Source organism: Hippoglossus stenolepis, chromosome 7 (genome assembly GCF_022539355.2).
Source record: "Hippoglossus stenolepis isolate QCI-W04-F060 chromosome 7, HSTE1.2, whole genome shotgun sequence".
Classification (NCBI taxonomy): domain Eukaryota; kingdom Metazoa; phylum Chordata; class Actinopteri; order Pleuronectiformes; family Pleuronectidae; genus Hippoglossus; species Hippoglossus stenolepis.
This window is the reverse complement of record NC_061489.1, coordinates 21,740,304-21,762,161: the sequence shown is the minus strand read 5'-3', so window position 1 is coordinate 21,762,161 and position 21,858 is coordinate 21,740,304. Positions and strand designations below refer to the sequence as shown.

At 42.0% G+C, this 21,858-nt stretch overlaps 1 protein-coding gene across 1 annotated transcript in view; it reads right to left on the bottom strand.

The window, feature by feature from the left end:
• Positions 1–237: 237 nt before the first annotated feature.
• fgfrl1a (fibroblast growth factor receptor like 1a) overlaps positions 238–21,858 on the bottom strand; it is a 72,228-nt gene continuing 50,607 nt past the window's right edge. The window contains exons 4-8 of the mRNA XM_035161725.2: positions 15,061–15,138; positions 9,154–9,441; positions 5,480–5,652; positions 5,206–5,386; positions 238–4,532 (exon numbers count right to left, since the gene is read on the bottom strand). Of these exons, the coding sequence (XP_035017616.1) occupies positions 4,108–4,532; positions 5,206–5,386; positions 5,480–5,652; positions 9,154–9,441; positions 15,061–15,138 (1,145 nt within the window). The 3' untranslated portion in view covers positions 238–4,107. The remainder of the gene's footprint in view (positions 4,533–5,205; positions 5,387–5,479; positions 5,653–9,153; positions 9,442–15,060; positions 15,139–21,858) is intronic.

The window sequence follows — 21,858 nt, the reverse complement described above, 5'->3', positions numbered from 1 at the left end:
CTCTCGACAGACATGTTGACAAGTCGAACGCCGGCTGCAGCCCTCACAATTGAAGGGCTACAGCTATTTAGAGAGGGACATTCGCTCAAAGACGATCCCATGGTGCTGCGGTGTGTTGTGCTGCATGCGGCTGGAATCCACGTCTGTGTCTGCGTGACGGAGAATTAAAGCCGCGAGGCAGAAAGTTCTGGGACTTCGAGAAAAAAAGAAGAAAGACTCCCAGAGGTTTTAGTTTTTTTTTTTTTTAATGGCACCAGTAACGTGATTACAAAGGGAGAAAATCATTTTTTATCCTAAATGATGATGATGGGACTGTACAAGATTGTCGATACAAAGATTATCGATAAAATTTTGTATATTCTGTCGGCATATATAAATACAGTATCTTACAATGACATGAACATGGCGTTTGCTACATAGCTTACATTATGACTATAACACAAAATCCACTCATGCAGTATAATGCCCAATTATATGAAAAATAACAAACATGTTTTGAAGAAAATAAATTAGACGCACACTTAAAGAAGCACAACTTTTTTGAATGTTGAGACAATTTAGCATTTACAATGTTTCATGGGCCGTTGTGTTGCTCGAGCTACTTTATGGTCTGAAACATTCACATTATAAATGATCTGATATTTTAATTTCCACATTAATGCCGTCTCACGTACATACTAGTGGTAGGTGCACGTACATACAGTCTGTCTGTTGGCAGTCCCTTAGCTTTGACACATCAAACTCACAGGTTTGAACATGAGAAATGAGAACAATGGAAGAAATGAGTGACGGGAGAAATGTTTTCATCCTTCCAATAACATCTGGGTTTATTCTTATCTTCATTCAAGAGCGTGGACTTTTCAGTACGAGAGCAGGACTTAGGTTCAGATTTGAGATGCTGTTAATGTTACCTGTCGTACAGATGATGTCTACATTATCTGTGGGCTGCATTTACTCTATTAATAAAAAACATATCTGTCAGTACAATCACATCGAGAACTCCACAGGTATCAAACAAATATTCTTGAGGGCAACTTCAAACCGTACCTGTGAGTATTATTTTAACAAAATGGGCGTATATTTATTTGTCCATATTCATACACTTGTACATTTCTCTATTTGAGTTTAAAGATTTATGTGCAAAAATATATGCTGAAGAAAACGACCCCATGTGCAACCAAGTGATTTCAATAAATCACTTCCTGTCACATGGCTGTTTAAAGTTCTCACTGTTGTACTTCAGACGTCCTGAAGAACGCCTGCTGTTTACTAAATACAGTACAAATATATAAAACTACATAACAAGCCTACAGCTTCTTTCATATTTCACATATATACAGTAGATTTCTACATTTCTATCTTATTAAAACGTCTCTGCACAGCTGCCTCACCACTGAGTGAGAGAGAAACCTGTAACGTAAAACAGCTGAGAGCTAAATCTTATCACAGCGTATCGTTTTACAGAGTTTTCATTTAGTGGTCAGATTCATGAACACACAGGAACGACGAGATGGACACCTGAGAAAGAGCAAGTCTGGTGTGGATGGCTGTGGACTGAGGAGGTTGATTTGTTAACCTCCATCAAGGACGTTTTTCACTTTTCATCATGTTTTTTGACATTTTTCCCAGCAAATAATTAATGGATCATGATGAAAAATATATATTTATTTATGAGTGTGAGTAATTTGGTGCAGATCCTAACAAATCTGTTTAAAGATGATTTCATGATTTCATTTGTGATCTGAGGTTCTGGTCAATCTAAACGAGTTCATAACGGGCGGATTCAAACAAAACGTCCCAACAACTACCATTTATCATCTCAAATACAATATCTGTCCTCTCCTCCTCGAGCTTTCACTGACCAGTAAAACATCCTCTAATCTTCGTGCACTCATTTCTTTGGTCCTCACAGCTGCTCATGACCTCACTGACGCGTTTAAGGCTGCGCTCAGACACCCAGATGTTTCCAGTTTGGCAGATCAGACCTCTGCTCGGGACACTCGGCCACGAGGAACAGGGACCAACTCAGTTTACCAAATTCAATGCATTAAAGAAAGCCCCTTTAACTGTGCAACAAAAGTTGGAGAGGTGTAGATAGTTCAAATAAGTGAATTCCTCACTTGGCCTGGAGTAAATATGAGAACTTGGTGATCAAATTGTACTTAGATAGTTAGAAAAGGCAGAAAATCCACATGTTACAAACATTGTTTTCTTAAGGTTTGTGAAATTAGTGGTAAAGACGAGTTTATAAATGTGTATACGCACAGTGGGTGCTGCCACGGCTCTAAATGTAATGAGAACAAAACTGAAAGTCAATTCAGTTACCAGTTATATTGCATTATTTTACCTTTAAAGTATTTGTAAGGTGTTGATAATAACATTTAAATTTAATTAATCAGGGTGATTGAAGGCACTGCAGTGGAAAATTCAATATGTCGAAGAATGCATCTTAAAAAAGTTGCAATAAACGTTTAAGGAGGGAAAAATCAATCAAGCTGAGTTAGTTCAGTTTGGGAGAGGTTCAGGTATTTCAATAAGTGAACACAAAACCTCTGGCAGTGTCGGAGCTTTGGCATTCAGTAAATATGAAACCATGGTGATCAGAAAAGCCATAAAAATCCAAACTTTTAGATCTTATTATTTCAAATCTATCAAGGAAATTTGTAAAGTGAGCGTCAACTCTGCAGACGACTGAATAAAAAACGTGCCAGACAGGTTTATGAAATGTGGAGACACTCAGCGTAATGATACAGATATTGGTTTTCCATTCAGTTACCAGTTGAAATGCATTATTTTACCCTTAAAGTATCTTTAAGTGGCATTTTCCATGTTATTAATCAGGTTGACAGACGGCCCTGCAGGTGAGAAGGAGCAGTCAACAGAAGTCTGAAGAACAGCTCGACCTGAAGAGTTGACGGTTGCAAGTCTCATCCTCGAGTTACATAGTTTAAGTCGCTTTTCTTTTTTTCAAGCCCTCTAAACCGTATAGCAGATTAACAAGGACCTGTGATTTATCCGCGGAGCCGAGTGTGAGCCGTGAAATCTGGAAGCAATTCTCCGGAGGCAGCGTTTTTACACCGAGGCCTCGTCGATGATCCCTTTTTGTGCCTATGACACGACGAGAGCCGATATCCTTCAACCCCTCTCACAAGTCTGCAAGCATCAAACACAAGCCGCACAGGGAGACAATGCAAACAGGAAATGCCACCATTCTGCAGGAAGTAAAAAAAAGGGGGCGGAAAGGACTTATCAAGAGTCTGGAGAGATCTAATGATTACTTCCGCAACCGCTGTCGGGAGAGGAGGTCCCCTGTTTTAGCAGAAATCTCATCGTAGCTGTGGAGAGATTGATATCAGCTCTTTTCCAGCAGATAGAAGCTGGAACAATTATGAGAACAGCTGTCGGCCTGAAGAAAAGCCCGGCGGGCCTGATCTCTGCTGGAGGTGCGGGCTCGGAGGAGTCAGTCTCCAGTCCTGGTTCTTATGGCTCAGTTGGGCCGATATACTCTGAAGTTACGCTATTACATTACACACATGCTATATGTTCTTTATAGATTATCCAGGACGACGTAGCATGCTAAAAAGCCGTATAATCATATTCCACTATATACACGAGTAGCTATATTTGGAGGCTGGTAGTGAACAGTGAGCTGTGTTCATACTGAGGAGGTTGTGGTTGTACTGAAAGAACAGAGGCAGATAAATTGCTGGTTTGCTGTAAAAACTGTGAGTTCACTGTCGCCTCATGAGGCCTTTGAGCAACACGGTGAGAGATTTATACATTTACACTGGAGGCTCTATTCCACAGGAGGCTTGATTCAAACAGGTTCTTTGGGTTTTCTCTCTGCGATGACGTGGTTCAAAAATAAAGAACTTTGTGTTCTCTCTTTACATTCTTCATCGTTTGTGTCTCGAGTCCACGGCTGCAGCAAAGTGAGGAAGAAATGCGTGATCCCGTGTTTCTTCCGCACGGTCTCTTTGCATGTGGTTTTCCGTGCACGTCAGCAGTTAGTGTGGACTGTTGGGACCGAGTCTGCATGCACAGGAACGTGCTCATGTGAGAGTTGAAGGTGAAAAACACCCAACGCTCGCTGCCATAGCCTCGCTGCTAACACTGGTAGTGAATGTGCTGGTGCTGGTGCACTTTGCCGTCCACGTGCGAATGTGTGTGCGTGTGAATATCCGTGTAGATCTTCGGGTAGACCTTGGGAGCCGCCGGGGCGCCCCCTTGAGCCTGGAGCAGCTGCTGATGGGCGACGTAGTCCTCGTACGAAAGGGAATCTTTATCCCCGTTGGCCGGCTGAGCGGGCAGCGTCGGGCAGGCTCTGTCGCGATTGGCCGCGGGTAGACGCTGGGCGGCGGGCAGAGCGGAGGAGGAAGACGGGGAGGAGGAGCAGGTGCGTTTTGATTGGCAGAACCAGAGGAGGGCGGTGCCTAAGATGAAGGCGACGCCTGCGGGTATTCCAATAATGACGGGCCAGGGGAGGCCTGGGGAGGTCGCCGTGGGGACAGAGTTGATTTGGGGCTTCAGATCTGTGAAAGAACAATAAAGATGTTAAATTAATTAAAAGACAAATAGATGAAAATAGGAATTATTTATGTGTTTGCATGTTTGTTTGTTTGTTTGGTGAGTGAAGCAGCATGTTGGCAGTCATGGGAACATGCTACTTAGCTTATATTTATCGCATTGTTAGCTCATTTTTGCGGTTGTAACCGTTAAGATTATTTTCGTTACCAATTAATCTTCTCATTATTTTCTCAATTCATTAATCAAAACAAAATCTTTATTTTGTCTCATCAAGAGCCTGAAACACAAATTTTTGTTTACTACCATGTTCCACAAAGAAAAGCATTAGATGAGATTAAATGATAAAAGCAGATATCTTGCATATTTACTTAAAAATACCAAAAAGATCATTAAATTATATTAATAGACAAGTGGACTAATTGTAGCAGCTATTATAGATAGAGGTGTTTGTCAGGCCACATTCTGTGTATAGATATAAGCATCAGTATCTGCTCTTTGATCAGGTGAAATAAGAAATATGGAACAACTGTATCCTGGCTTCACATTAGTAACGATGTTCAAAAAAACTAAGTTTACTGCCTCTATTCAAAGCCGCTGGTCAACCATCTTCCGCTCTGGTATTTTAAATCAGAGGAATAAATACACGTTGATGTTATCTTGTCTCGTTCTTCCTCTGACCTGGTAGCACAGTCAGGTAAGCGCTCCTGAAGCTGTAGCCCATGGTGTTGGCTCCCAGGCAGATGTACATGCCAGCGTCCTCCTCCTTGGCTCTGGTTATCAGCAGCTTGTTGAGGTAAGACCCGTCAGGGCGGGACCACACCTCTCCTGTCGGCAGGACCACAAAGCGATGGTCTCCAACCTTTGAAAGAAAAGCAAACAAATGCATTGATTCATTCACTCAGATTACCCACAATCTGTTGCAGTGTTTTTTTTGGGCAGCCGGTGCTCGTACCTCTATGGTGGAGTTGAATTTGTTCTCGTCACCGGGCTCGACTCTTTTAAGCCACTGGATGACCGGCTTGACGTCACTGCGGACTTTGCACTGGAAAGACGTGGTTCCTCCGTAGTCCACGGTGGTGTTGACAGGGTGAGTGCCGGTCAGGATGGGTTTAGAGTTGGTACGCTCTGCAGGACACACACACAGAGAAAGAAAGAAGAATATTAATTTCATTTTTCTAGTCTGGAGACTGTGCTGCATGTGGAGCCTCTGTCCAGTATTCACAGACACTTCCTGCACTATTATCCTTATAATGCATCAGAGGGTGTAATAATACAGGTGGTTCCAACACCACCTTTGTCCAGATGGTTGGTAAGTAAACCATCAGAAGTTGTTGTGATTTGTTTGCATTCAAATTAAAGGCTTAATTTATTTCCACTGCTACAGGAAAGCACTAAATTGAGCAATTTCTTAATCCCTGAAAAACGCCTGTTACGTAAATAATATAAAAAAATGGAAAACTGTGGGTCTCAGTTTCCAAAGTGTTAACTTAAAGAGCTGGGTTAATTGTTGTATCTTTTAAACTTGTCGATTTCAGCAGTGATCATAATTTAAAAACACAGAGAGGAAAGACTATACTCTGTTTATTCAATGTATTTGAACCGAGTGAAACACACACTGGTGCTGAGAGAACGTGATATGTTTTGAAAGCATTATTTGAACAGTATCTTCTGCATTCAACCACCACATCCTCCGTCTCAGCTGAAGACACACAAACAGATCCCTTATCTTCAGCTCCGCCTTTTCTTTCTCAGAATAAACACACCTGCCAGAGACTTTCAATAGTCTCCTCTTCAGAATCTGTTCATGCAATCTCACGGGAGCATAACAAGAGAGAATTAACACGATTTTTCTTTTTTCCATCAGCTGTTTTCAACCTGGTCTTGAGCAGAAGTTAAAAGGTTAATCCTCTTTTTGGGTTTTGTTAGAGGATGAATTCATGGAACTGGAAATAACAGTTTCTAAAGTGTCAGTGACTGAAGGAGGAGGAAGAAAGGTGACAGAGAAACGCTGCAGGTTTAACACTTTGCAGCGCTTGCTTGGTTTTCTTTGTTGTTCTGGTTGACATGGCTACCATACCCCACTTGCAAACAACACGGAGAACTCACTAAGGCAGAGGGGAAAGTAAAAAGAAAAAGTTTATGTGAAAACTTTGGGCACTGATTTTTATTCTTTTGTAGTAAATAAATTCTTTAGAACCTGGGATCCCAAACTTTTTCAGCCTCTAACCCTCCAGGTGAAGCTGCCAGAGACATGTGACTCCCATTATCCTCCGAGCTGTTTGAAACATCGAAAATACATTTACATGAGCTAGTTTGTCTCAGTGTTTCCTGTGGTGCTGCAACTGATCGTTAATCTTTCATAGTAACTTCTGGAGACACGTGGGGTCAAAGAAAACAGAAGGATGATGACATTTTATTTCTAATTGCTTAAAATATTTAGTTGATTTACGGAAGTCATCTTGCAGGAATAACTCTGAATGGTGCAGCTGAATAACCTGCATTTCATTTATTTAATCCAAACATGATCTAAACCTCATCTTCTCAAAGGATGGTCAGAATGCTGCTTAACCAGGTGCAAACCCATTCACCACCATCAGATAAGTTATTATATTTAAAAATTCCATGCATGTCATTCAACTCTATTTATGGATTTATTATGTTTCGTAAGAGCCTCTCAGGTTTTCTCCTGAACGCCATTATTTATAGTTTTCTCTCTAACAGCAGTGAATGATTGACAGCTGAGTAGATCTCTACTGATAGAGAAAATATCACGTTTGACATAAGAGAGCAGCAGTTTGATTTAATCCCTGTGTGTGTGTGTGTGTGTGTGTGTGTGTGTGTGTGTGTGCACGAATGTCTTTGAGGAAAGACTACAGCTGTAGTCTAATGTACAGCAGATGTGGTGAGTAAAGTGAGAGTCAGGAGAGTTTGATTCTCTCCACAGAACTGTAACACACAATAATCTACAGTTCAGTACACACGCACGCTGCAGCTGGTTCATCCAGCTCCACATTCCACACTCGCTCCAATGATGTTAATTGACAGAGACTGGTGGAGATCAATAAATGCCACTGAAGCAAAAGGAAACTTATAAAAACTATTTAAAACCTCTATATTTTTAACCTTCTGCGCTTGGTGCACACGTCACAGTCAAACCTGGGGGCAGTGGCTCTACGACAAAACCTTGACCACTTGCTTGAAATTAATAACAAGCAGCGTTTAGGATCGTAGTTTAAAATTGTGCTTGACACAAGAGCCCGGCAGAATCACTGGTTGGTGATAATATTGGCAGATTTGAGCCTTTCCCAGACATCAGTGTTTGTTGATATGCGCTGATATGAAAACTTGAATTTTTACAGCATAAACAATGCAGGAAACTTTTATGTATATTATATATGTATATTTCTTATCGAATTTTGTTGACTTTTTTTATATTTTATGGATGAACTGTACAATATGAAATCTCAATGACATTTCTTTGTCATACAGGATTGATAATAACATATTGGGAATCATTGACAAACATTGTTGTCAGCCAATACAACTGTGAGGGAAAGTTTATTTATTTCTAGAAATCAGTATGGGCCTCTTTATACACAGCCTACGATAGACAGGCTCCCTGTGGTCAAATGTGAGTCCAATTTATTCAACCAAAACAACGGAAGTGTAATTTCCACAACGATGTTTGTGAGTCTAAGTCAACACTTTCCATGTGTAGTTATTTGACAGAGTAAGAAAACTGATGACTGACCATTGTCTTCAGGTCTTTTTCTCTTCAAACCAGATGGAAATCTAAACTCAGCTCTTTTCTGAGCACAAAGACGCATCACTTTGCCAACAAATCATTTCAACGGTTGAAAAGTTAATGATGGGGCTCTCTACCATATGATCTTAGACATTTTTTACATAATCACTGTATTGTGAGTCAGAATGGAAACAAAACCCTGCCATTAGGTCCGGCAGGCCTCTCAGTCAAACAATGATCTACATCCTGTGTACACAGTAGTGTACAGTACGTTATTGTTTGGGTGAGAGACACAGTGTATCATGTGCCAGCCGGGACACTCTGCAACTCACGCACCACAATTCCAAGAATGTACTTTCAGATGTGTCATGACATGAAGTGACCACATGCTCCACATCATTCACAATCGTACACACACATTTTCAGGATGTTTCAATTGTAGAGCTGAAATGGTCGAGTAAACACAATAACCATTTTGCCTGTTATCTGCTTTTAACCTTAGTCACATGACGTATATGTATGTATATGTCTACATTTTAATCTCATTATGACATCCTATTGGAGCTTTAACTGCATGTAAACAAGATGGAGCTATGAGTAAGACACTTTAGGGGTGAGGAAGAACATTTTTGCTTCATGTTTTAAAGGGAAATTGATAAAATTAATATTTTGGATGGACGCAAACATCTTAATTTAGAGCTTTTCAAAAAGGTCGCTGGAGCCTTAGACATATGACACAGTGGACACAAATATAAATGAGAACTTGAATGGACCATTCTATTAACTTATATATTTGTGAGTTCTTCTCTCTGAAATACACAGAGATGGTTCTTTAATGGACTGACCCTATAAATGATGCATATAAATCATGGTGGACTCACGTATGACTTCCACTTTGTAGGTGGCGTTGATCTCTCCTGCTCTGTTGGAGACGTGGCAGGTGTATTTCCCGCTGTGCTCTGGGGTCAGGTTCTTCAAACTCAGAGTCCACCTCTTCTTCTTCCCGTCTTTTCCGCCGTCTTCTTCCGCCAGCGGCCGACTGTCCTTGAGCCAGACGATGTCGGGCCGAGGGTTACCGCTGGCCGTGCACTTCAGACGCACTGAGCTGCCCACCGGGCGAGCGATGACACGCTTCCTCATCTTTGCCGGCTGGGTAAAACGTGGACGCACTGTATGAGGGAAAGAGGGACACGGGAGGACAATTGAAACACTAGTCACAGATCTTTTATTGTAAAATAACTTTGACAGTTATTAGCTGCTTAGAGCATAAAGTTAGAATTTCAACGACAAAAAAAAGCCTCTTTCGGCCACTGAGCTGATGCAGATGCGAGAAAGAGAAGAGAAGAAAAGGAGAGAACAGAGGGAGCAGGAGAAGAAATATAAATGGTTTAAAGAGCAGTTTTATTTTTACAAGCACAGTTCTGTTCTTCAGACCAGAGAAAGAACAACGACTGGCAAAGGAATTCACAAGATTCTTATTTGACACTTTTATTGGACGTAACAAGCGATCAAAGCTACATCATCTGAAGAGGCAGTGACACAATGGGACGGTTCACGCATGTTTCAAGCCTCCTGTGGTTCAGATTATTTAACTTTTACATTTCCTAGACATTGTTTTTGCTATAAGAGAAATTTATATATTATTAGCATTTTGAAGAGACGTTGCTTTTATTTGATTATTAAAGATTTTACTTTATTCTTCAATAGCTAACCAATTGTCCACAATTTGCAGCAATAAATTAGGCTGCAAATTAACAAAATAAAAATTTCACATTGTTTTATTATCTCTTTTAAGGACAAATCTATCTATCTGTCTGTCTGTGTGTAGGCAGCATATCTTGAGAACAGTTGTTTGTCTGTCGCAACAGCAAGTTCACGATAAGGGCAATAACCACTGATTTGTATTCGGTTCACAAAGAAAGCTGACAACCAGCATTAACACAGGCCAAGCAAACAACCCGATTCAGACAGACATGTTTAGAACGGGCACTAGACCAGTTTCTTTGAATGAGAAGAAAAGCATGTGCACACTCAAACCTCTGAGTGTGCAGCTAAAACAGAGTCTCATATGTAGATTTTAGAGAGAGCCGACAGTGACATGTTGATCCAAACACACCCCTGCTCTTTGTTATATAGTTAAATATCATTTTAAAAAGACATGAAGGGTTTACATCAAATGATTTGGGAGTCATTCATGTTTCCAGGCATCAGCATCATTGAAGCAAAGATCAAAGAGATCAAAGGCTCTGAAGCCACTAACAATCATACTTTACTGACTGCGGAAGAGAAACTACTCAGTGCGATTAGAGCTTGCGACAGAACAACTGCAACAAAGACTTGATTAGTCAACAGCTGAGACTCAGAGTTTGAGAATATGGGGCCGGCACGCAGGAACCTTGCTCTTAAGGTCCGATGAACAGCAGGGAGAGGAGATTGAATGAGGACAAGACACGGATGCAGGCTGGGATTGCGTCATTGCAGAGGGAATTGAAGAATGCCAAGGCGGTGCAGAGAGACGAGTTTGAGTCTATACAGTTCCTTAACAATATCCCCAAAGAGCAGCAGGTTGACATGCAGAAGATACAAGAGGAGTTGATGGAGTACAAGATAAAGGTTGAGGATGTCACCTGGGAAAAAGATGAACTAATGGTCAATTTCAAAAAGTGAAAAGACCGCACTGGTCATTAAGAATGATGAGCTCATGGCCAAACTGAAGACCATGCAAATTGAGATCCTGCAGAACAAGGTGGACTACCTACTTCAAATCAACACTCTGGAGAATCAGCTATGGACTGAGTGGTTGGAGAAAGATATCTGCGTTCAAAGAATCAAGGAGCTGGAGAGTCTGGTTAAAGCCCCACAGGACAAGTTGCTCAGTGTGCAGAAAGACGTGCATAAGAATGTTGAGCTCTTGGAGAAACTGAAGACCACGTAGACTCAGATCCCTCAGAGTGAGACTGACTGGGATCCTAAAGTCAACGCTCTGTAGGATCAGCTCAGGAGTGACCAGGTGGAGCAAGAGACCTGCCTTAAAAAAACCCAGGAGCTGGAGAGTCTGGTTAAAGCCACGGAGGAGAAGTGGCTCATTGTTCAGAAGATGGAGGAGGATATTAAGTTCCTCACCGTGAAGACTATTAAGCTTCAGGTAAGTGACCTGATCAGCAGAGTAGGAGCCAGAGCTTTCAGATAGCAAGGTCCTCTCCTGTGGAATCATCTCCCAGTTTCAGTTCTGGAGGCAGACACCATCTGTACGTTTAAGTGTAGGCTTAAAACCTTCCTTTTTGATGAACCTTACAGTGAGAGCCGGTCCAGGCTTGTCTTGGACCGGCTCTTAGTTAGGCTGCTATAGGTCTAGAATGTCGGGGGTCACATAACACATGGAGCTTCTCTTTCCTCTTCTCTCTCCTTATCATATTAAAGAAATGAATGTCTCATCAATACATGTTACTGACTTGACTTCTTCCCCGGAGTCCGTCTGCCTTATTGTTTGCAGATCCAGGGCCGCGGCTGCAGCCACATCGCGAATCAGAGATCGGGATCTTAATGGCGGATCCTGTATCATGCCAGCTGATCGTAATCATATTTGCGGATCCTGTATCGTGTTGGCATTTGTGGACTTTGGTGGCATCTGATTGTTGTGGCTGCTGATCATGGACTATGATTACAACAAGACTGCTTGATATACAATGTGTCTACTCAGATACTCGATCATTACTGACAATAATTCCTTCTCGTGTTCTCCATTACACGTGGCATCTATTGCACTTCTCTCCGTCCTGGGAGAGGGATCCCTCACATGTGGCTCTCTCTGAGGTTTCTACGTTCTTTCTACCCTGTTAAAAGTTTTTAGTTTTTCCTTACTCTTGTTGAGGGTTAAGAACAAAGGATGTCACACCTTGTTAAAGCCCTATGAGACAAATTGTGATTTGTGAATATGGGCTATACAAATAAAATTGATTTGAAATTTCATTTGATTTTAGAATATAGGACTAGATGGTGAATATCCCAAGTGATTATCAGTTCGTACATAGACTGATATTTAAAAAAATATCGCCCAGCTCTACCTCCTCCCCTTCCCTACACGCACCCATGCTCCTCCAAATATGGTTTCAAAAGACCAAAATGGCGATGGACAAAATGCCAAGGCTTCACGTCAGATATGCTCCATCTTGTTAACAGATAAATTGAAATTATTTCGTGAAATGTCAATACATTTTTCAGTATGTGACCAAATATGTCCACAGTTGCTCTGTATGTGACGACGGGATTATCACACACACACACACACACAAACACACAAATATAGACACAGCAGATTTGTTATTTTCCACTGATCCAGCACCTCTTGGCCCCGGGTTTGTATGCTTCTGCTGCTCATTAAAAAAAGCCACACATTTTAACTTCAAATCGTTTTTTTGCCGTGAAAGCTCACTGTAGAACCCACAGCTATGTAACATCACCGTAAATATCCGCTCACGACTCTGTGCACAAGTCGCACAAAGCCAGACAGCGACTGGCATCACACCCAAACCTCCTTTCACCCACACAAACTCTTTCTTACAAAACACAAAGCCGCCAGTTAACCTCATACACGCATTCAAACAACCACATCCGTCCATACTGTTGCACGACTTGATCCCTTCAAGCCATTCACGGACACATATTCCCTCCTCACAAAGAAATAAAACAGTCAGACAATAACCCCATGCATCTATTCACACACACACACACACATCCCTCTCTAAAAGAAGTCCAACAATCAACGAGCAGTGAAAACACATCAAAGAGGGGAAAAGAAACTCTCCAGCAGGGAGGGAGGAGAGGAAATCATTCACAGGAGCGCTTGATTTTTACAGCCCTCATGTTCAAGCCACAGCAGATAGCCATCAACCGGGGCGATAAATCACCCTGAAACTACTGCAGTTGCGTTTGTTTCTTTGGACACAGTTATTATTCCAGCTCTGGGTAAACAAACACGGGGAAGAGTTATGTGACGGGTCTGTGCACTCGGGTCCGGAGATTTTACTACGGCTGCATTGCTCAGCGGAATATAGCTCCGAACCAAAGCTGGGCCCGCTGACAAAAAAAACATACCCCAAAGGCTTTTAAGTCTCACCTTTGTCCTGCATGAGTCTTGAGAAAAGCTACTGGACTACTGCTGAACTGGAGTCAATGCATCAATACAGCAGAGCAGCAGAACGCAGCGATTAATAGTTTAATGTTTTGGCAGCGGCTCGCTCTCATGACATAAATTCAACTGCACTTGCTTGAAATGAACAGAAATGAGGATGTGAGCAGCCAAAGCAAAGTGAATCTGATCTGATCTGAGGTGGATTGGATAAAGATGAGACTAGCAAAATACAGTGAGGCGCATTTGAAATGAGCTGATTTATAACGTCTACGCCGAAACCAAATCAAACAGAGGTAGAGGAGAAAACAGATGGAGAGAGAGAGAGAGGGCGAAGTTCGCGTGGAGGTTAAAACACACGCACGGCTGACGGATTGCTGAAAAGCCGACGAAATAAAACGGGAGTGATGGCAGAAAAATTGAGAACAAAGAGAAAGAGTTAAGACAATAAAACAAAGTGAGGGTAAAAGAGGGGGCACAGAGAGAAAGAAAAACAGAGGGAGGAGAAGTGAAAGCAAACGGAGAAAGTTAAGAGAGAGGAGAGACGGGGAGGAGGTGAGAGCCAGAGCGGGCGAAAGGGCAGGCTTGTTCTGGGTCTCAGGGGCCACTTCAACGCCACACTTCACAGTGTAAAAATACTACTGACCCTCCGACACGCCGACTTTGATCAGTGCGCCAGAGAGAGATAGAGTGAACCAGAGTGTGTGTGTGCGTGTGTGTGTGTGTGTGTGTGTGTGTGTGTGTGTGTGTGTGTGTGTGTGTGTGAGAGAGAGAGAGAGGGAGAGAGAGAGGGAGAGAGACACTTGTGATTTCCAACTTTATATTCAGACACTGAGATTATGGAGATTTTAAAGTGAGGTAACTCTGGCTCATGTTGACTTGAGTAGTTGAGGGGAGAGCTTGTGTCGGTCTTTGCATTAGAAGTTACATCTATACATGTATCTTCTGTATTAAAGTGGATATTAATGTCTATGAGAATAGAAAATGCAGAAAAAGATGCATTTTATGCCAAAATATTTGTGTTTACCCAATTCAAGTTCTATTTGTTCGGTTGTACTTGTGTTGTCTATAGTTATTAATAATAAAGTTTATGGTTAAGCTGTAAATTATCAAGCCTCAAAATATAGGTCATAAAGGTTTGATAACAACATCCTAAGATTCTTTGACAGTTTATAGACCAATATATCGCTATTGGAAACTTTTTAATTCATAAAAGTGGTATAGCTTCGTCGTTTTTTAATCTTATCAATCAATGAAAATGGATCCACGCCGCACAACTGGACTAATAGCTTCATGGTGATTGAGAAAGAAGAGGATGACAACAAGAGTGGGTTAAGTTACACGACAGGGAGACTATCCAGAGACACTTGGTGGGGGGTGGGGCACCAAATCACACCTCACACAAATAGACTCCTCTCCACTCTGTCAGAGTCAATTACCTACGCAAACAACCACCCTGCTGTGTGCCCGTGTGTATTTCTGTGTGTGTGTTTGTGCTTGTGTGTGTGTGTGGGCGTATACACCCTCACCTTCTTGACTCGGACAGTTTGCAAGGTGTTTATTGTTCAGTCTGCTACTGTATTCCTTTAAAAGTCACACACTCTCCGGTATCCCAAGTGTCACCTCCAGGCTTCCTTCCTATATGTGTGAGGGTGCTTACCCAGTTTCCCAGCAAGCTCCGGGGCGTGTTCGGCGTCACCATTGGCCATCCCTGCTCCACCTCTCGAGCTGGAGTCATCTGGTGAGGAAGACAAAAAGTTATGAATAAAACGCAGCGTGGAAGGAAGAGTTCTGACGCAGGAAGAAGAAATATTCCCTTGAACTTTAATTGTGCTGAATGTTCTTTGATGGGTTGATGATTTCTGCACCCATCTGTTGCTCCAGTGAGCTCACGATAAGCATGAATGATGTGCAACACACAGTTTGAGCTACACACTGAAGGGTTGACACGAAGCCTCAGGGGTGGATGGGAGTCAGGAGGAATTTGTCTGTTTTCTATCAGCGTCTGACAGTGGTTTTATATGATGTAGCCGTTTTAATGTGGGGTCACAATGTAGTTCGTTCACCATCGATTTGAAAAAGTTGCAAATTGGAGGCAGACTGATAGAGGTCAGGGAAGTGGGGACGTAAATACTCCTCAACGGTACCAGTAGGAAATCCCAGGTGGATCAGTGGTTAGAAATCAGACCGAGTGGCGACTGGGGCCGTTTTCAGACATGAGCTTTGGGAAATATCTGAACTATAAGGTCTGGAAATTGTCCGACACCACCAAGCCCTTTAGAATCTCGTCTTTCCAAGTTCACGTCTTCGTCTGTTTCTTTTATGGGCTCACTTGGACATTTTCCAAACACTTTACTAGGAGGCTGGCAGGGAAATATCAGGAATTCAATGCACCTGAAGCTACAGGTCGAAATGTAAAATGTGAAGCAAAACTGAAAAACATGTCCCAATTTCTGCACCTCATTAGAGCTCAAACTTACTTTACAGCCAGAAAACTGCTCAACATGCATTTCTAACTTCTCAGTAATAGACCAGAATCACACTTCTTGTCAAACCCAAAAAATCAAATGACACATAATATGATACAGTGACTGTGTCGAAGACTTGGTGCTGCTGCAAATCACTTGTAATTGAATTCATGCAACTCCCTGACTCATGCCTATGAGTAAATATTTTGTCTTAGATGTCTAAAAAGAGGAACAATTATTAGATTATTTTCCAAAATTACCTTTATAGGAAAAACAACACGGTACAAAGAAGAAAATTCTGTTTTGAATACCTTCATTTGTCTAAATAACATTCTCCAGGATCACATTTCTTTTAATCTCAGTTTCCGACCATCAGCATGTCTTTCCACTGATTAACAAAAAGATGCAAACATCTGTCTGGACCTTCCTGCTTTAGGCACCACTTGAAGATGGAACCAATGTATCTGAGGGGCCCTGTAACAGGAAGCTGTGGAGGGCTCATACAGTGCAACGTCAGATCTGTCATAATACATGGGGGGTTGCAGTTAACTTGGCTTGAACCTGAGACTTCAACCAAAACCTCATGGTCATTGAAATGAAGAAAAAACGGACTCGGACCACCTGCAGAAAGCACAGGGAGAGCGTGCGTGTAATTTGAGAGGGATCTGTTTATCATGCATGTTGCATGGTGCGGATCTTTTCAGACGACCACCTGAAAGCTCAGAGCGGTTAATGCGTCACCATTTGGATGATGGAATAAAAGACGCATTTGAAATGAAAAGACGGAGCATGACCTGCATCGCCGGGGCTGGTATTAATAGCAGGGAGGCCGCGTGGTGCAGGCCCCAAAGTGTGTGTGTGCGTGTGTGTGTGTGTGTGAGATATGAATTCCTGAATAGGTGTGTCCGTGCATGTGTGTGGGTGCGTGCGTCCTGGCGTTATTTAACTACATGGTAACTTGAGGTGCTGGTATTCCCGTCCAGCCTCACTCCTCCTTCCCTCCCTCTGAGTCGCCCCTTCATCCCTCCTTCCTGCCACATGCAGGCTGTTCTGAGAAAGGGCAGCGCGTTTGAAGCCAAGGTGCGCGGGGGTCTCATCTGAAGGGGGGTACACGGTTTAGAAGCTAGCGGTGTAAACCCCCCCACCCCCACCCCCTCCCCAGGAATGGTGTGAGCCTGTAAACCTGATTTGGAGGGGGGCGGTTGGACCACTTCCACTGTCCATATACAATGCAGCCAAAAATCCACAGTATCAAAGTATTTTCTAAATTCAAAACATGCAGCTATATATGGTGATACAGAGACAAATCAGCCTAATAAAATAATATAAACTACACAAATAGATGAATATAAAGAGTGAAATTACCAGATAAATGCTTTTTTGAGATTTAGTAAAGATTATATTGGTCCTTGGTCATAAATCCAGAGGGTTGTTGTATTCTCATTTCTTGATATTCCAACGTAGAGCTACTATTTCCACTGAGAAGGAAAACATCTCCAAACGCATTCAGCACCTTACTCTACAGTTAAAGTTTTGTCTCACACGAAGACAAGTTTTCACTGACATTTTCAGATCTGTAATATGAGGACCGGTGTTGAAGAGGGGCCTCCCATGAAAACCATAAACAGAACTGACTGCGTTTCAAAGATGAGCGACTGATTTCTACACTCAGCCCAACAGTGGAGGCCGGGCTTATTGATGTCCAAACAGAGTTAAGATCAGACTGTTAACACGTGATGTCGCACAGACGACCAGCTGACTCCTCCATTGTCACCTCGGCCATGACCAGAAGAGGAAGCTTTCATCCGAAGATGTTCAGAGAGCGGAGAGGAGGAGAGAGAGGAGAGAGAGAGAGAGAGAGAGAGAGAGATCAACGCGTGTGGTCGGCGTCATTAACACCACGCACGACTTTGTCACCTCAGACTCCGGTCTCAAAAACCTGTTCCTCTATATATACATTCTTTTTATGTTTGGGATGTGACACCTTTTAAAACCTTCGGTGAGTAAAACTAAAAACAGCGTATTTCACAGTTAAATCACACGTCTGTCAACATGCTCGACATCCAGAAAACATCTCAGCCAGCAAGAGTCAGTTTCACACCTCTCTCCAGCTCTGTTATTCGAGCGCACGGTTGTGGGGGTGGGTGGTGGCGTTAATGTTTCACTGTTTGTTTCGTGTTGAACACACACACGGAGTAGAAAACATATTCCTCCGTCCAGACTTCAGCTGCTTTCAATAAACACGTTTTTGGTTCTGATCCCGTTCCACCTTCTCATGTCCGGCCAGATACTTTGGCTGGAGGTTTTTTACGCAGGTTTCACAGCTCTGCTCACAAGAAACATTTGCTAGAAATAGAGAAGTAGTTTTTCATTTTTCGTGGCTGCGGTGCAAGGGGTTGATATTTCACCCCCTTAAAGCTTCGGCTTAAAACTCTCCTCACAGTTAATGCTGACTCAGCGCTGATCCATTCTTTAGTTATGTTGCTATAGACGTATGTGGACTGCAGACGATCTCCCATGATGCACTGATGCACAGTTTGTGCTGTTCCTCCCTGTCCTAATTCTGCCGTCGTCTTCAAAGCTGCAAGTTCTTGTCTTTACTTTTGTCCCACATGTACCATCATGTAGTTCTACAGTACTGTACTTAGAGATGATAGGATGTTTTTAATGTGACTATGCAGCACTGGTCATAAAGACAACAAAATATAATTTGCTTTGTGTTGAGTGTCATTATCGTACAGATATTAACTTGCATTTTTCTTGTTTACATTTTAAACATTGTTGTTCTTGTATAAAATAAAATATTTTATGATTTATTAGTGTTGTGCTACATTTTACCTTCACCAAGAAGGTTATGTTGTCATTGGCGTTTGTCTGTTTGTCAGCAGGATTACGCGAAAACTACTGAACCGATTTCCATGAAATAGTGTGGAGAGGTGGAGCAAAACATTTGGAGCAGAGCCACATAAACGGCCAAATCCAGGATTTGTAAAAAATCTTGTGTCTCTAAGTTCCCTTCTAGATGGTTTGTGTGTCAGCAGGAACTACTCAACTAAATTCAACCAAACCTAGTGGAGTGGTGGGCCCCGGGAAGAACACAGTCACATGTTAGTGCAGATGCAGATTCAGGGGTGAATCCATGAAATCTTACTGGACCACTTCCCTCTTTATTTTATATTGCTCTACTATCAGAACTAGACAATAATGTGTAGGACTATTGGGCATTGGTGCCATTTTAATTAAAACTTTAAAACCAAAGTTTGTTTCTCTCTCTATCTCTTCACACTCATGCTTTGTATCCCTCCCTTTTTCATTTTCTGCCTGTTTTTCATTCTTTTGTTTTTCATTCCTCTCTCTTTTAATCTTCAGGGGGAAGTGGTTCAACAGTGTGCTACATTTCACACATTCACTGGCTGGGTAGCCCTTATGTGAGTGTGTGTGTGTGTATATTTGTATAACCCCTTCTTGTATTTACTTTGAGGTCTGTAGAGAAACAGCAGTGATTGGACCTGAGCACGCTCAGAAATATGAGTCCCGAATGTCCAGTGTGTTACTGTATGTGTTTTCCTAAAGGGTCACGTCCTTCCAGGTTTTAATATAGAGACACTGGATATGTGGACAGAACCTTTCTGTGTGTGTGTTTGTGTTAAAGCTCATGTGTGAGGGGGATTGAGATGTTTCTGACCACTGATTGTTGGAGCCCCGGAGCCAAAACCAGCAGCCCTGACGTGAGTTCATGTGTCTGACGAACCCAGTAGACTACTGTTGGTCCTCCAAACACTGACCAGTATCTCTACTTTATCATGACATTGTATTTCCTATAAGTTGCATCACTTCATTCATCGATTTATACTTAATCAGTGCTGGTAATGAATTGAGTCTTGTTAATGCTGTGACATCTGGTTGCTAATATAACCAAAGTTTAAGTTCAAGCATTTTTGAGGTGTTTACTCTTTTCTGTCCGTTTCATAGAAGTGTAATAAATATTAGCAGCAATTATCAGAACAGATTTGTCTAAAAAAATCCCAATCTCTATCTAATATCTGTTTCAATGATGGTTTTTCAGTTTTAACTGGTGCATTTAAACTTTTCCAGAACATTAGCTGCAACGTAACTCTATCCAGAGATTATTAGCCAGCACAATGATCATCACTGAGTGAGGAGCAACTCCAATTTGAAACTTTTTTCAAACTTGTGGAAAGATGTGAGAGCAGCCTTTGACCTCTGACGGGACCACACAGACTGCTGATTACTTTTGGGCAGCAGAACAACCTGATAAATGCTGACTGTGTGCATGAGACAGATGAACTTTGGAACCCCCCCTCCTTCGTGGCAGCGCTGCGAGGATCCATCCTGCTCCAAACCCATCGACTGTAACAAGCAGCAGAACAAACATCATTTGTCCTTCAGCAGTTGGTTGAACTGTCAGAGCCCCGACCTCCCGACTACAACACACATTATAACTCTGAAAACAACAAAACCACATGTGGCCTGGTTCTTTCAATGCCTCGTACTTTGGTGATGGAACAGCACGAGAGATGACACATTTCTGAAACTGACGGGATAAAGAGCGGGACATCCCAACACCTCTCTCTCTGTCTCTCTCTCTCAAAGTATTACACCTGAGTTGTCCTTCATTTCGACCACACGCTCCAAACGTCCTTCCCTCTGCAGCTACAGCCATAGCAGGAACATTTATATGGATTCTGTTGCAGCGTATTGCAACATAACACACAGCGTTATTGTAATGAACGATTAGATTTACAAGCTGCGGCTCCTGATCCAACATGTAATACCGGCGATGTTATGTGGAAACCTTCTGTCTGCCGAGCGGCTCGTGTTTCACATGTAATTCGCGGCTCCTGTAATCCTCTACGGACAGTAGCTGTTTAATGCAGCTCGGAACAAGCCAAACCACTGATGACAGACTGTGCAGAGCAGAAACCGACACGGATATGAATGTAAAAGGTTTTTTTTTATTAATTTGATTTAGTGAGACCCCACTGTAGAGGAATTAAAAGGTTTTAAGATAACAAAACATATGCAGGATGCAACTCATATTTCAGTGAGTCAATGAGACAGAAATGTACAAACAGTAAGTTAAGGTTTAAACAAACCAAACTTAATTCTCAAAATGGTCAAATTTGTAAATGCTCTCTCTTGGGTTTTCAACTGGATCAAATACACTTATTCTGTGAATGGAGTTGTGTCTCAAACGCTGCTTTCAGCCGTCCACTGAACTCAAGCTGACTCTTGTCTGAATGCTGCAGACTTTCTCCAGAGTTTCTCCTGCCCCCCCCCCCCAAGAACTCTGGAGAATGCTTGAATGAGCACATGTGAGAATACAGCAGGAGATTCTCCAGAGGATTCACCCAGAGCGAAAAAACGGAAAAAAACAAAAGAATACAAATATCTCAGGATGACAAAGAGGAGCCATATATATATATATATATATATATATATATTCATACACGTCTGAAAACAGCTTCAGAGGATCCGTCCTAACGTGAGAAATCCTAAAAGTTTAGGGATGAAACCAGAGCAGCGACTGTGTTGAGCTCATGTGTCAACAGATCCATCCAAAAAGAAGCAAACTACGACATGATGGAGGTCACTGGATACAGCTACAAGCTCAGAAAACCCCACTAAGTGGCTCCTTGAAGTGTTTTCTCAAACTATGTCCGAGGTCAAAAAGGAATCTTTGTGCTCAAGGATGTTGTAATTTGTGGGTAGAACGATTGACTACTCAATTTTAAAAGTAACTGTCTGAAACACTGGCAACGTCTTTCATTATTTATTGAGCAAAGATTACATAAAAAGATCAGGTTTCATCTTTTAAAATGTAAGAATTGCTGCGTATTACATTACTGTACATTATTTTGGGGAATCGGCTAATGAAGCAGAGTGAGGACGGACTCTAGGAATCTTATAACCATCACGTGCAAAGTTTTCCTTTTTTTTTACTCTCTGATCTCCTCCGTGTTTGATGT